Source organism: Cetorhinus maximus, chromosome 4, assembly GCF_964194155.1.
Source record: "Cetorhinus maximus chromosome 4, sCetMax3.hap1.1, whole genome shotgun sequence".
In the NCBI taxonomy this organism is placed as follows: Eukaryota; Metazoa; Chordata; class Chondrichthyes; order Lamniformes; family Cetorhinidae; genus Cetorhinus; species Cetorhinus maximus.
Window position 1 is genome coordinate 157,459,090 of NC_135882.1, and position 14,090 is coordinate 157,473,179.

General features: G+C 44.0%; 1 protein-coding gene across 12 annotated transcripts in view; it reads left to right on the forward strand.

Annotated features, from left to right (window-relative positions):
• LOC144679979 (receptor-type tyrosine-protein phosphatase mu) overlaps positions 1-14,090 on the forward strand; it is an 855,381-nt gene that overhangs the window by 318,769 nt on the left and 522,522 nt on the right. For all 12 annotated transcript variants that reach the window (XM_078541013.1, XM_078541014.1, XM_078541019.1 and 9 more), the window contains exon 6: positions 196-370. In XM_078541013.1, coding sequence (XP_078397139.1) covers positions 196-370 — 175 coding nt within the window. The remainder of the gene's footprint in view (positions 1-195; positions 371-14,090) is intronic.

Below are 14,090 nucleotides of genomic sequence, written 5' to 3' on the forward strand. Positions count from 1 at the left end.
GCATTCCAATGGGTAGGCTAGGCTAAGCTAAAATTACCCTTCTATGTCTCGCCATTGCAGCTCTTTGGTCAACTATTCCATTCCTGGCAAAAATAGTGCCATTCTGTTGTCTGCAATTGCATGATTATCCATGGAATGAGTGCACCCCCCCACCTTCTTTTAAATGTAACTTTACACTGCCATCCTTCTCCTTAGCGACGCAGTGGAAAGGACACACCCATGAAGGAGACCAAGGTGTTGAACTACCGTCGATTCATAGCTACCTTCAATGTGGCTAACACCGTACGGAGTGACACAGACCACTATCGCTGCGTGATTGAGTCAGAGGGAGGTTCCGGAGTGTCCAACTATGCAGAGCTAATTGTGAAAGGTTTGTTTGTATTTTTCTGTCCCTTTCTGTTGGAATTTTCTGCACCTCTTAATCAGGTAAGAAAGATCTTGAGATTGGAAAGTCGGATGAAGCAATGAGGTTTTTTTTTTCCACAAGTATCACTGAGAAACACGTCAGAACATAATCAGAGCTTTGCCATGAACAATTCTTTCCAGAAAATCATGGGTGTGATTATATTCATTTTTGTGTTACTGCCACAAGTGGTGCATGTTCTTAGCAAGAGACTTTCAGTTTGGTCTTCCTTTATACACCAATAACAGTGGCACATTTCTGCAAAATGCTACTCTGAAGTACAAGAGCACATATTCTCTTTAAACTAGAAACTGACCAGGTTGAGCAGAGATTGCATATTTGAAATGTGGAGGTTTTTTGTAATTGTGTTTTTACACAATGCCAAGTACCCAGGTGGTATTGGTGCAGATAACTGCTTTATTCCTCTTAGGATGGATTTTGCTAGGCAATAGCCACTTCAAGTATTGATGCTGTGCCTGTTTATTCTTATGTCATGTCATGAAATGGAGAAGGCACAAAAGTGTTGTGCACATTTAAGATAGGAATAGCATTCGAGCTGAAATGTCCTGAGTGTCCTGTCACTGGCTGGGCCATAGTTTCTGAAACTACCCTGAAGATGAACAACATACAATATATTAGCTACATAAGTGGTGTGATTATTCAACAGAGAGATATCCTAGCATTGAGCCGCCTACCATTATATTCTTGTGACACAGTCCCAGGACCGTACTTGAGTGGTCGTGAGGAGAGTGAAACAGATGGATAGAGCGAGAAGATAGACATGGAGAGAGGGAGAAAGAAAAATGTGAATAGGACTATATTGTGAGGCCATCTCTATACCATATCACATTTCTATAGACACAGCCTGGACATACTTGGGCATTGATCAGCTATCCATGATAACTACACCACATTGATAATTCGCACACAGGTCTGTGCTTGTGCACTTTCCATTATGGCTGTGTCACATGACAACAACTTGCATTTATACCACCCTTAACATGGCAAAATGCCCCATAATACCTCATAGGAGTGCAATCAGACAAAATTTGTGACTGAGCTCCAGAAGGAGACATTAGGATTGGTGACCAAAAGCTTGGTGAAAGACAGAGTTTTTAAGGAACATCTTAGAAGAGGGGCAAGGAGTAGAGATGTGGAGAGATTTAAAGAGGAGGTTTCCAAGCTTAGAGCTTTTGGTAGATGGAGACACAGCTGTCAATGGTGTGGTGATGAAAAGCTCAACAGTTCTGCGCAGACAGCCCTGTTAAACCTTGGTAACCACATGATCAAAATGGATGTTAAAAAGGGTCATGTTGAATGTTTATTGGTGATCAGCACTTATAAGGCACTGTTAGTTTCCATTCTACTGTGTTTCTTGAGTGACGTGTTATTATAATGATATAATAATTTAGGCTTATTTACTGTACAAGACACAAGGCATCAATCACTCATAAGGGATTGGGTAAACACATTGAGGGTTTACTTATTATGACTAGGCACATGAGAACAGATATCCATAAGTATAAAGCTTGAAGGCATCAGAGCTGTGTGTGTGTGCTCTGCTCAAAGCAAAAAGTGAAACTAAGACTGGATCACACAACATTTCCCTTCTAGTGATGTGGGGCATTTTAAACACTGAGGATATCACTCTTGTGAAGTTCTGGACTGAGAGCAGGTATTTAATTAAAGGTTGTGAATCCTCTTTTCCCCCTCAGCCCCCTCTCCCTCACTAAAACACACATACTATGAGCATAATTTTGTGGAGGCAATCGGAGTTCCGCCAACAGGGCCAAAATAGGGAGGTGGGTGATGCATTCTTCCGTTTGCAGCCAATTAAGTGACTGTCACCAGGGGTGCCATTCTTATTAAAGACGACAGCCTGCCTCCAAGAGCTGCCATGCCCAATAAGAGAGTCAGCAGTTCAGCAGTGCCATTGGGAACAGTGACCATTGCTGAGGCTGCACCTGGAGGATGAGGACATATCAATGACAGTGTGCCCTAGCACCCAGGCAAGTGGGGTCTGGATTCACCAGGACCAGTCAGGAAGACCCTGGAGGAGGGGAAGGGGGTGGCTGAGGACAGGCAGCACCACTGGCATGGGGGTGACCATTGCTACTGGGTAGCCTCTGGAGGGGTCAAAGAGTGTCCCAAAAGAACGGCCCCTCAGTACCCACTATAAGGTCACCAGGGGTCATCTGGCAGTCTCCCCACGAGGTTGTGTGTCACCCTGCCGCTAGAAAACTGCCAACAGAGACAGGAAGAGGCTCTTAATCGGCTACTCTTCAATTGGGTCCCCGGCAGGCGGCTTGTCTGCCATTTTTCCCACCACTGGCAAAAAGTGATGTGAAGACATTGGCTACCCCCTCAATTATTTTCCAAGCCATCTGCCAGTCTTCTCACCTCCCAGCCCATCGCTAATGGCTCCAGGAAACTTTGGCCTTTGACTGACTCAAACTGTCACTAATCTATAGGCTGTGTAGTTGGTGAGCCCTTAAAGCCATCACCAGTCAAAAAAAAACACTGTCCGAAAGTTAGTTGTAACGAACTCATCGCATTGATTCCAAATCACATGATTCATTACCTATGCATGAATTCAACTTGAAACTGACAGAAAAACAGTTTTAAAATGGACACTGCAGGTGTTAGCAGAAGAGAGATATTTTGGAGATATAATTCTCATGCAAACTGCATGAGCAATTTTTGGGGCCAAGCGGAAACAAATGATTGGGAGCTGAAGACTGCCAAGAAATAGCTGTTCTGCCAGCCAACTGCCCCATGGACGACACAATGCTCCACAACGTATCTTTTTGTATTTTTATCTCATTTTCCTCCCTCGCCTTTTCTATTGATTTAGATCCCACTTTACTGTTACTCCTCCTCTTTCACGGGGGACTTGGAAAGGCTCCACAGTGTAATTAGCTAACAGAAGGCCTTCTTACAACAGGGCAGGCTAACTTCGCTGTGTCCTCACCAAAGCTTTTACAAAGCCTAAAAATATGTCTTTTTTTATTCTTTTCGCCCACAAGTAGTAATTTGTGAGAAAATTCAGTGTGGAAAAAAACATTGTTTTTTTTTTCCTCTGATTCTGATCTCCAAAACCTTTACGAATGTCAAATGGATCAGGTGCAGCACAGTATAGTGAGGCAACCCATTGATTGGTGCAACACGACCAAACTCTCAGTTTAAAGGAAAGGAATTGAGAGCACGAGCAGAAGAAGATGTACACAATTGTATACAAGTTTAATTCAGTGCTGACTGCAGCTGGGAAACCAGTCCGACGGAGTTAGAGCATTTTAAGGTAACCCCTGCTAGGGTTAATATCGCTTTATGAGTTCTATTGGTGATGAGGGGAATGGGGGCAGCGAGATAAGGGACAAAGAGGAGCTGTGATTCCCAGTGGCACCTGGACTTGGGAGATATGGTTCTCCGGCACCCTTCAGCAGATGGTTCAGACAGTACGACATATAGTTTGAATTCGCTGCTCATTCACTGAGCAAAGGAGGACCAGTCTTTCCTTAGCATAGGTTTATTCACATCACCCATGGCACAAGCTCCCTTTTCCCCTGCCCACACAGGTGGAAACCGGTTCTTATATATTTACTTAAGAATAATGCCCTAGCCTTTCCCCGAATAGGAACAGCTGTTCTCACTTCCAACAAGACCATGCACTTCATTGTAACAGGATTGCAACATTAACACTATGGGTGGGATTTTCCACACCCGCCCCCCCGCCGGGATCGTCCCGTCCCGCCGCAAGTTAATGGACTTCTGGCTGGGGCATCGCCTCACCCGCAGCGGGTCCCACCCGCAATGGGGCCGGAAAATCCCGGTCTATGTAGGAACACGGAAACAGGTCTTAAGACTATAAGACGTAGGAGCAGAAGAAGGTCATTCAGCCCAACAAGTCTGCTCTGCCATGCAATGAGATCATGGCTGATCTGATAATCCTCAACTCCATTTTTCTGCATTTTCCCCATAACCCTTGAACATACTTAACGACCCAGCCTCTACAGCCCTCTATGGTAAAGAATTCCACAGATTGACTACCTTCTGCGAGAAGGATTTCATCCTTATCTCTGTCTTAATTGAGCGACTCCTTACTCTGAGATTATACCCCCTGGTCCTAAACTCTCCCACAAGGGGAAACAACTTCTCAGCATCTACCCTGTCCATAAGACCATAAGACATAGGAGCGGAAATTCGGCCATTCGGCCCATCGAGTCTGCTCCGCCATTCACTCATGGCTGATAAGTTTCTCAACCCCATTCTCCCACCTTCTCCCCGTAACCTTTGATCCCCTTACCAATCAAGAACCTATCTATCTCGGTCTTAAATACACTCAATGACTTGGCCTCCACAGCTTTCTGTGGCAATGAATTCCATAGATTCACCACTCTCTGGCTAAAGAAGTTTCTCCTCATCTCTGTTCAAAAAGGTCTTCCCTTCACTCTGAGGCTGTGCCCTTGGGTCCTAGTCTCTCCTACTAATGGAAACATCTTCCCCACGTCCACTCTATACAGGCCTTTCAGTATTCTATAAGTTTCAATCAGATCCCCCCTCATCCTTCTAAACTCCATTGAGTATAGACCCAGAGTCCTCAAACGTTCCTCATATGTCAAGCCCCCTAAGAATCTTATATGTTTCAATAAGGTCGCCTTTCATTCTTCTAAGCCTCAATGAGTACAGGCCCACCCTGCTCAACCTCTCCTCATAAGAAGATCCCTCCATAACCGGGATCAACCTAGTGAACCTTCTCTGGACTGCCTCCAATGCCAGTATATCTTTCCTTAAATAAGGGGACCAAAACTGTTCACAGTATTCTAAGTGTGATCTAACTAGTGCCTTGTATAGTTTTAGCAAGACTTCCCTATTTTTATAGTCAATCTCCCCGCTCACCTCTCACTCAAAATATACCTTTTTGAGCCTTAGGAATAGAATAGACCTTAATGATAAGAACATAAGAAATTGGAACAGGAGTAGACCATTCGGCCCCTTAAGCCTGCTCCGCCATTCAATAAGATCACGGCTGATCTTCTTGTGTTTCAATTTCCACATTCCCATCTAACCCCGATAACCTTTGATTCCCTTGCCTAACAAGAATCTCTCTCCTTCTGCCTTAAAAATATTCAATGACGTCGCCTCCACTACCCCCTGAGGCAGAGAATTCCAAAGTTGCACAAAGCTCTGAGAGAAAAAATTTCCCCTCATCTCTGTCCTAAAAGGGCAAACCCTAATTTTAAAACAGTGCCCCCCTAGCTCTGGACTCACCCACAAGAGGAAACATCCTTTCAACGTCCACCTTGTCAAGGCCGTTCAGGATCTTGTATACTTCAATGAAATCACCCCTCACTCTTCTAAACTCCAGTGGAAACAAGCCCAGCCTGTCCAACCTTTCCTTATAACACAACCCACTCATCCCAGGTATCAATCTAGTAAATCTCCTTTGAACCCCTTGAGACCAAAACTGCACACAATATTCGAGGTGCGGTCTCACCAATGCCCTGTATAACTCAAGCATAACATCCTTACTTTTATGTTCTTACCAGATACTCACCAATGAACAAGCTTCTTCTCCTGTAGCAGAGCAAGAATCATTTCCTGGAGGCTGAAAAGGTTTAGGCAAAAGCAACCAAACACCTCTTTGCCTTCCTCCACTAAACTCCCTGAACCGCTCAACTCCGGCACCCTATTGCAAGTCGCACTCCCTGAAGTGCTCAACTCCGGCACTCTATTGCAAGTCACACTCCCTGAATCACTCAGCTCCGGCACTCTATTGCAAGTTGCACTCCCTGAAGTGCTCAACTCCGGCACCCTATTGAAAGTCACACTCGCTGAAGTGCTCAACTCTGGCACCCTATTGCAAGTCACATTCCCTGAATCACTCAACTCCGGCACTCAATTGCAAATTGCACTCGCTGAAGCGCTCAACTCCGGCACTCTATTGTAAGTCACATGAAGTTGGCTCCTAACACAAAAAGCCTATCTGAGTTACTTAATGAGGATCCAGTTTCATCTGGTTCTTAATCAAGCTGCTCTTTAGCTGGAACCTTTGAAAAAACCCTGCTTAAGGCTGGCAACTACCGAATTTAAACTGTAGATTTCAGTTTAATGCCAACTACAAACTACAAACTAAATTAGGTTTGTACAAAATAAAAATTTAGAATTTCTTACCCAACAACTGCACACACTCAGTCCTAGCAGGTCTTGCAGCTCAAAAGTCAAATTGGTGCTTAGTTTTCCTGGAGAACAATGTCCTAATTCCATGTGCCTTCTCTGTTCCCATATGCCTTATTCCCCTCTTCTTCAACTGACAATCTTAGCCTATCTTTAATGTTGACATTATCTCTGTTTTAATCACTAACATTGGTAGTGACTTCCAGAGTCACAAAAACTTCTGTTTCTCTTGCTCTATTTGCAAAATATCTTACAGTTAATCCTGTACCTAACTCTCCTCATTCTGTATTCCCTCGTCACTGGACACAGTCTGTTTCTATCTATTTGCTCAATTCCTTCCAAATTTTAAACCACCTTTGTCGGTATTAAGGTGCCAATCACTCATAAGGGATTGCTTAAGGATATTGTGGGTTCATTGATGAAGACATGAGAACACATATACATGGATAGAACGCTTGGAGACATCAGCAACAGGGCTGTGTCTGCTGGGTATGACAGTGATTGAGGTAGGAAAGGGGACCCAGAGGGCAGCGCTGCAGGAGTGAGGGCCTCTGAAGTTGTCTAATGGGTTTTTGGTTCTCAGAGCTTGTTTGGATGAGAGTGGGGGCTGTAGGATGGATGAGCAAACTGACCATGGCACCGTGGTACAGGAAGCCATTTAAGTGGGGGGAGCAAAAAGGAATGTAGTGGTAGTAGGGGACAGTATAGTGAGGGGGATTGACATCGTTCTCTGCAGCAAAGAGCGAGAGTCCAGGTGGCTGTGTTGCCTGCCTGGTGCCAGGGTTCAGGACATCTGCTCAGGGCTGGAGAGGAACTGTAGTGGGAGGGGGAGGATCCAGTCATTGTTGTCCATGTAGGTGCCAATGACATAGGTAGAACTAGGAAAGAAGTTCTGCATATTTATTATGAGGAGCTAGGCACCAAATTAAGAAGCATAACCTCAAAGGTTATAATCTCTGGATTATTACCTGAGCCATGTGCAAATTGATATAAGGTACATAAAATTAGAGAAATGAATATGTGGCTCAAAGACTAGTGTGGGAGAAGTGTGTTCTGGTTTGTGTGGCACTGGCAGCAGTACTGGGGAAAGTGGGGACTGTACCATTGGGACGGTCTACATCTGAACCATGCTGGGACCGGTGTTCTTGCTAATCACACAAGTACAGAAGTAGAAAGGGTTTTAAACTAAATAGTTGGGGTAAGGGATCAAATGTGGAAAGATGTGGTATATCAAAGAGTAGAGACAAGGTAAGAGAGGAAAATAGTAATATGGGAAATGAGGGTCGGAGAATGGCAGGAAGGGACAGAGAGAATATTATGGGGTATATGACCTTCAAGAAGAATAGGAAGCTAGGTAAAGGTAGAGGGAGTAGCACTGGTAATCAAGGATGGCATTTGTGCAATAGATAGAGATGACCTTGGTTCAGGAGGTTAGGATGTAGAATCGATTTGGGTGGAGATGAGGAATCGTAGGGAAAAGAAGTCACTGGTGGGAGTGGCCTATAGGCCTCCTAACAGTAACCACAATGTAAGACAAAGTATACAAGAAGGCATATTGGGTGCTTGTGATAAAGGGTTGGCAAAAATCATGGGTGACTTTAATCTAGATATAAACTGGAAAAATCAGATTAGCAGTAATAGCCTGGATGAGGATTTCATAGAATGCTTTCAAGATAGTTTCTTAGAGCAGCACATTCTGAAACCAACCGGAGAGCAGGCTACACTTTACTTGGCATTATGTAATGTGACAGGATTAATTAATGACTTCAGAGTTAAGGCACGCCTAGGTAGCAGCGACCATGGTATGATTGAATTTTACATCCAGTTTGAAAGGGAGAAGAGTGGGTCTAAGATTAGTATTTTAAACTTAATTAAGGGCAACTATGTGGGCATGAAAGCTGAATTAGCTGAAATGAACTGGGATACTAGACTAGGGGACAGATCAATACAGAAGCAGTGGCATACGTTTAAGAGGATATTTCAGAGTACTCGGAATAAGTACATTCCTACTATAAAGAAAAATTTTAGAGGGAGGACCTACCATCTGTGGTTAACTAAAGAAGTTAAGGAAAAAGCATATAACTGCGTGAAGATGAGTGGCAGGTCAGAATATAGAGAATGGACAAGGATGACTAAAATTATTTAAAGAATGACTTAATCAGGAGGAAGAAATTAGAGTATGAGCGATAACTAGCTAGAAATGTAAAAATGGATAGCAAGAGTTTCTACAGATATTTAAAAAAGAAGAGAGTAAGTAAAGTGAGTGTCGGTCCTCTAGAGAGTGAGAATGGGGGAGTTAATGGAAGAAAATGGCTGATGAAATGAACGCATATTTTGCTTCTGTCTTCACTATAGAGGATACAAACAACATTCCAATAATAAATCAGGAGGTAGAAGGGAGAGAGGAATTTGGTGAAATTACAATCACTAAGGAGGCAGTACTGAACGAGTTGATGGAGCTGCAGGCTGACAAGTCTCCAGGTCCAAATGGACTTCACTCTAGGGTTTTAAAAGATGTGACCAATGAGCTAGAAGATGTGCTGGTGTTAATTTTCCAAAATTCACTAGAGTCTGGAAAGGTTCCATCAGACTGAAAAGTAGCAAATATGGCCCCTTTGTTTAAGACAGGAGGAAGGCAGAAAACAGGAAACTATAGGCCAGTTAGATTGATGTCTGTCGTGGGGAAGGTGTTAGCATTGATCGTTAAAGGGATTATAGCTGGGCACTTAAGAAAACTCAAGGTAATCTGGAAGAGTCAGCATGGTTTTGTGAAAGGGAAATCATGTTTAACCAATTTATTGGAGTTTTTTGCAGGAGTAACATGTGCAATGGATAAAGGGAAGCCTGTAGACATGCTGTACTTGCATTTCCAGAAGGCATTTGATAAGTGCCACATCAAAGGTTAATTGCGGAAAATAAAAACTCAGGGTACAGGGGTAACATATCAGCATGGATAGAAGATTGGCTGGTGAGCAGAAAACAGAGAGTATGCATAAATGGGTCTTGTCTGATTGGCAGGATCTGACAAATGGAGTCCAGCAGGGGACTGTGCTGAGGCCTCAACTTTTTACAATTTATATCAATGACTTAGATACGGGGAGCAACGGCATGGTAGCTAAATTTGCAGACAAAACAAAGATAGGTCAGAAAGTATGTTGTGAAGAAGACGTAAAGAGTTTGCAGACGGATATAGATAGGTTGAGTGAGTGGGCAAAACTCTGGCAGATGGAATATAACGTGGGAAAATGTGAAGTTGTTCACTTTGACAAGAAGAATAAAAAAGCAGACTGAAACCGAGAAAGACTATAGAATTCTGAGGTGTAGGGGGATCTAGGTGTTCTAATGAATGAGTCACAAAAAGTTAGTATGCAGGTACAGCATGTAATCAAGAAGCCTAATGGAATGCTATCCTTTATTACAAGAGGAATTGAACGTAAATGTAAGGATGTTATGCTTCAGTTATATAGGTCAATGGTGAAACCACATCTCGAATACTGTGTGCAGTTTTGGTTTCCTTATTTAAGGAAGGATGGAAATGTGTTGGAGGTGGTTCAGAGGAGGCTTATTAGATTGATACCTGGGATGGGGCGGGTTGTCTTATGAGGGTAGGTTGGACAGGTTGGGCTTGTTTCCACTGGAGTTTAGAAGAGTGAGTGGTGACTTTGTTGAAATATATAAAATCCTGAATGGTCTTGACACGGTGGACATAGAAACAATGTTTCCTCTGGTGGGTGAGTCGAGAACTAGGGGGCACTGTTTTAAAATTAGGGTTCGCCCTTTTAGGACAGAGATGAGGAGAATTTTTTTCTCTCAGAGGGTTGTGCAACTTTGGAACTCTCTGCCTCAGAAGGCAGTGGAAGTGGGGTCACTGAATATTTTTAAGGCAAAAATAGATAGATTCTTGTTAGGCAAGGGAATCAAAGGTTACCGGGGGTAGATGGGAATGTGAAATTCAAAACACAAGCATGATCTTATTGAATGGAGGAGCAGGCTCGAGGGGCCAAATGGCCTACTTCTGCTCTTATTTCATGTTAATATGGACAACCACACCTCAGTGGATGCATCTTGAGTGTCACCATACTCAATAGAATTGGGATCAATGTCTACATTCAGAATTGCCCTGGCCCCCATCTACCCGACCAGCTGCTTGATCAGGCTCCTTTGTAAGAGTGTTTGAGCTCCTCTGGTGCTGAGACTAGCGTTCGCACTTGGTTTGAAAGGCAGTTCTGCTTCAAGCAAAACACTATTAAATGTAGCAGACTCAAGAGCAAAACACTACAGATGCTGGAAATTTGAAATAAAAACAGAAAATTCTGGAAATACTCAGCAGGTCAGGCAACACCTGTGGAGAGACAAACGAGCTCATGGGCTGAATTTTCCCAGCCCCATGATGGTGGGCATGGAGGCAGGAAATGGGGGGAGTGGGCAGGGAAAATAGAGGGAAGCCAGATCAGGACGGCTTCCTGACGCATCCCTGCAGCCGAGGAAGTTTCCCAAGTTGGCTGTCCGCAACCAGGAGTAAAGCAGCTAATTCAGCTGGGTCTTTAAAGGACAGTCTTTTAGAATCAAGTCAGTTTTTGGTCATATTGTTAAGAATGAACACACTACACGAATGAAATCTGAGGAAAATGGAAATTACAACGCAAAAATCAACTATTATTTTGCGTCAGATATTCAGAAATTTGCTTCAGCAAAATTAAGGGTGCCTGACCCTGTTATTGAGCCTGCATTACAAACCTGATTTGTGATGCCTCATAAATATAGCCCTTGCTAGCCCTCACAAAGCTTTATAAATGTGCAAGCGGTGGCAATTTGCAGAGTGCTTGATTGTCATTAGGCTGCTTTTCAGTTGTTGCGGGAGGGAGGTAGGGTGGCCATGAATCAGGGACGCAGCAGTCAATTAACCTCAGGTTAATGCTGGTCTTTCACATTTCCACATAGGAAAAAGGTGTGTGTGTCTGCTGTGTGTGTGAAAGTGTAAGGGGAGATTTTTGGTCATTTATGACCTTGGTTGGACAAGTTCTGAATCGTTAAACAGTGATACTCATTTGCACAGATTAGGCTCTTCTGTTGGTTTTGCTTTCAGTCCATTTCCACTTCTGTAGAGAGCAGCACTTGACCTATACAGAGCAGTGACAAGATGAGCTTTGATCTTTCAGCAAAGCATGGAATATGCTGCACATGAGGCTGTGGATAATTACAGCCTTTTGTTTTAGCTTTCTGCTGCAATTCTCACAACATTTGCAGTCAGCACTGCAACTGATGGAACAGCTCAGGGATATAATTCCATTAGTAGTTAATGGGTTGGCAATATAGCTAGGTTATAATTCCAAACTGGTATACGGTCCCATGACAGGATCCTGCCCAGTATGCAGGTCGAATTTCCTGACCTTACAATGCTCATAAAATATTAAAATACTGCATGTATTTTAATAATATTGACAGAACACATCAATATATATTGATGAGAGACTAAATGAGCTCCACAGTGCAATCATGTTGGACCAGTCTGATTGGGAGCAGCACAAGTGAATTTGATGATGAGGCTTTTGTAACCAAAGACCTGACACGCACACATCCAATCTCCTGATTAACTTACTAAAATTTGATTCCTTGCATTCAAACCCCTCGTGGTTTTGACCCTCTTTATCTCTGTAACCTTGTTCAACTATACGACCCTCTCATATCTCTGCACTCCTCCAATTCTGGCCTCTTGTACATCCCCAAATTCCTGCACTCCACCATTGGTGGCTGTGGCTTCAGCTGCCTCAGCCTTAAACTTAGGAAATCTCTCTCCTCCCCCTCTCCTTCCTCATTAAAGATGCCCCTCATAACCAACTCTTTAACTAAACTTTTGATCACGTCTTAATATCTCCTTATATGGCAGGATGTCAATTTCTTTTGGTTAAGCTCCTGTGAAGTGCCCAGTTTTGAAGTTAAGCAGCAGCTTGGTGGTTAACTGTTCTCCAGTGCATTCTCCATGGCAACGCCTCTACCAATCAGAGTCCTTTTGCCAACCAATCAGCACCCTCGAATCATTGCAGAATAAGTTGCTGTTCCCTTTCAGGTATTTTTGGTATTTTTGCAGTTCTGCTCTGATGAGTGCAACATGAAAAGCTTTGACAGCATGTCTCTTTTTTCAGCAAAATTGACGTTGTGCCCCTAATCTAGGGAGAAGAAAAGTCCTGATTGATATGCAGCGAATCTAATGGAAACGAGTACATGTCTAGATGTCTGGTGGAAACAGAACTAAGCCAAGTTGCCTACCATTACTCTTGGTCTAGGTTCATTTGAAGAGCAGTCAATGAGTAGTGCAAGGGTGCCTGCAAACCATGGAACTGATCTGAAACGTTCCTGTCCCGTATGGCTCAGTACTTAACACATACCCTCTAATCTCTGGGTGGGGGGAGTGGACTTTTGCATTCTGACAAAGCTGTTCATCCATTTTGAGGAATTTTTCATTGGATATAAGGAAACGGGGACTGGATGTTTGTGAGTGTTGTCATGCTGCTGACTTCAAGTGAAGAAAAGAGAAAAATTATGAAGTGACTCTAAAAATAAACAAAGAGATAGAGCTAATTAAACATAATGGGCAGGATTTTTTTGGGTGATGGGGTTTCCAGCTCCCACCATCTAAAGAGTTGGTGGGAAAAGCATCCCCGCTGATCACGACAGCCCCACAGCCTTTTAACATTCAGCGGGCCATCAGTTGGCTCTGGGTGAGTCTTCCGCCCTGATCTGGGGAGGACGTCCTGCCTTAGAGAGCTGCTGGCCAATCCAATTGGCTAGGAGCTCTGGAGTCCCAGCAGCGCCAGGTTTGAGTGGTGCCAACTGCTGAGACTACAGCCAGTCCCCGAAGAAGAGGAGGTTATGGAGGCCAGACTGAAGGTAAGTCCGGGGTATCAGCAGGAGTTGGCTGGCAGAACCCGGCAGGTGGAGTGGGGGCATGGGGGCCAGGTTTGGGAGACCAGGGGTTGGGTTAAAGGGTGGGGTAGGACCTTGGGTGGGATGTCTCTGATGGGCACAAGGAACTCCAAAGGGGGTCCACCCCCTCTTGCCTGACATCGGCTTGCCCAGTAAATGTTGCTGACCTACCCACTTGGCATGGCCCTTCCTCTGCCGTGGGTAAAATAAAGGGTAAATGGGTTGAGGGACTTAAGTGGCCATTAATTAACCATTTAAGGCCTCAGCAGGCCCAAGGGTGGGCAGGCCACCCCATGCCTCCACTACCCTCTGTGAAAAGGGAGGCAGGTAAGGAGTGGGGAGGGTAGGTAGTATGCAGGCAACGTATTTCATTTTACAAGTCCTCCCTCCCACCACCACCTTCAAATCTGCTGACAGAGGACCATAAAATTCTGCCCAATAGAGGTCCTTAGAATTATGAAGGTGTTCAATATGGGAAATGTAGAGAAGATGCTTCCAGCTGTCGGGAATCCCAAACTATGGATCAAATATCCAATAGTGGATTCAGGAGAAATTTCTTCAACTGGAGAGTGATTCGAATGTGGAACCC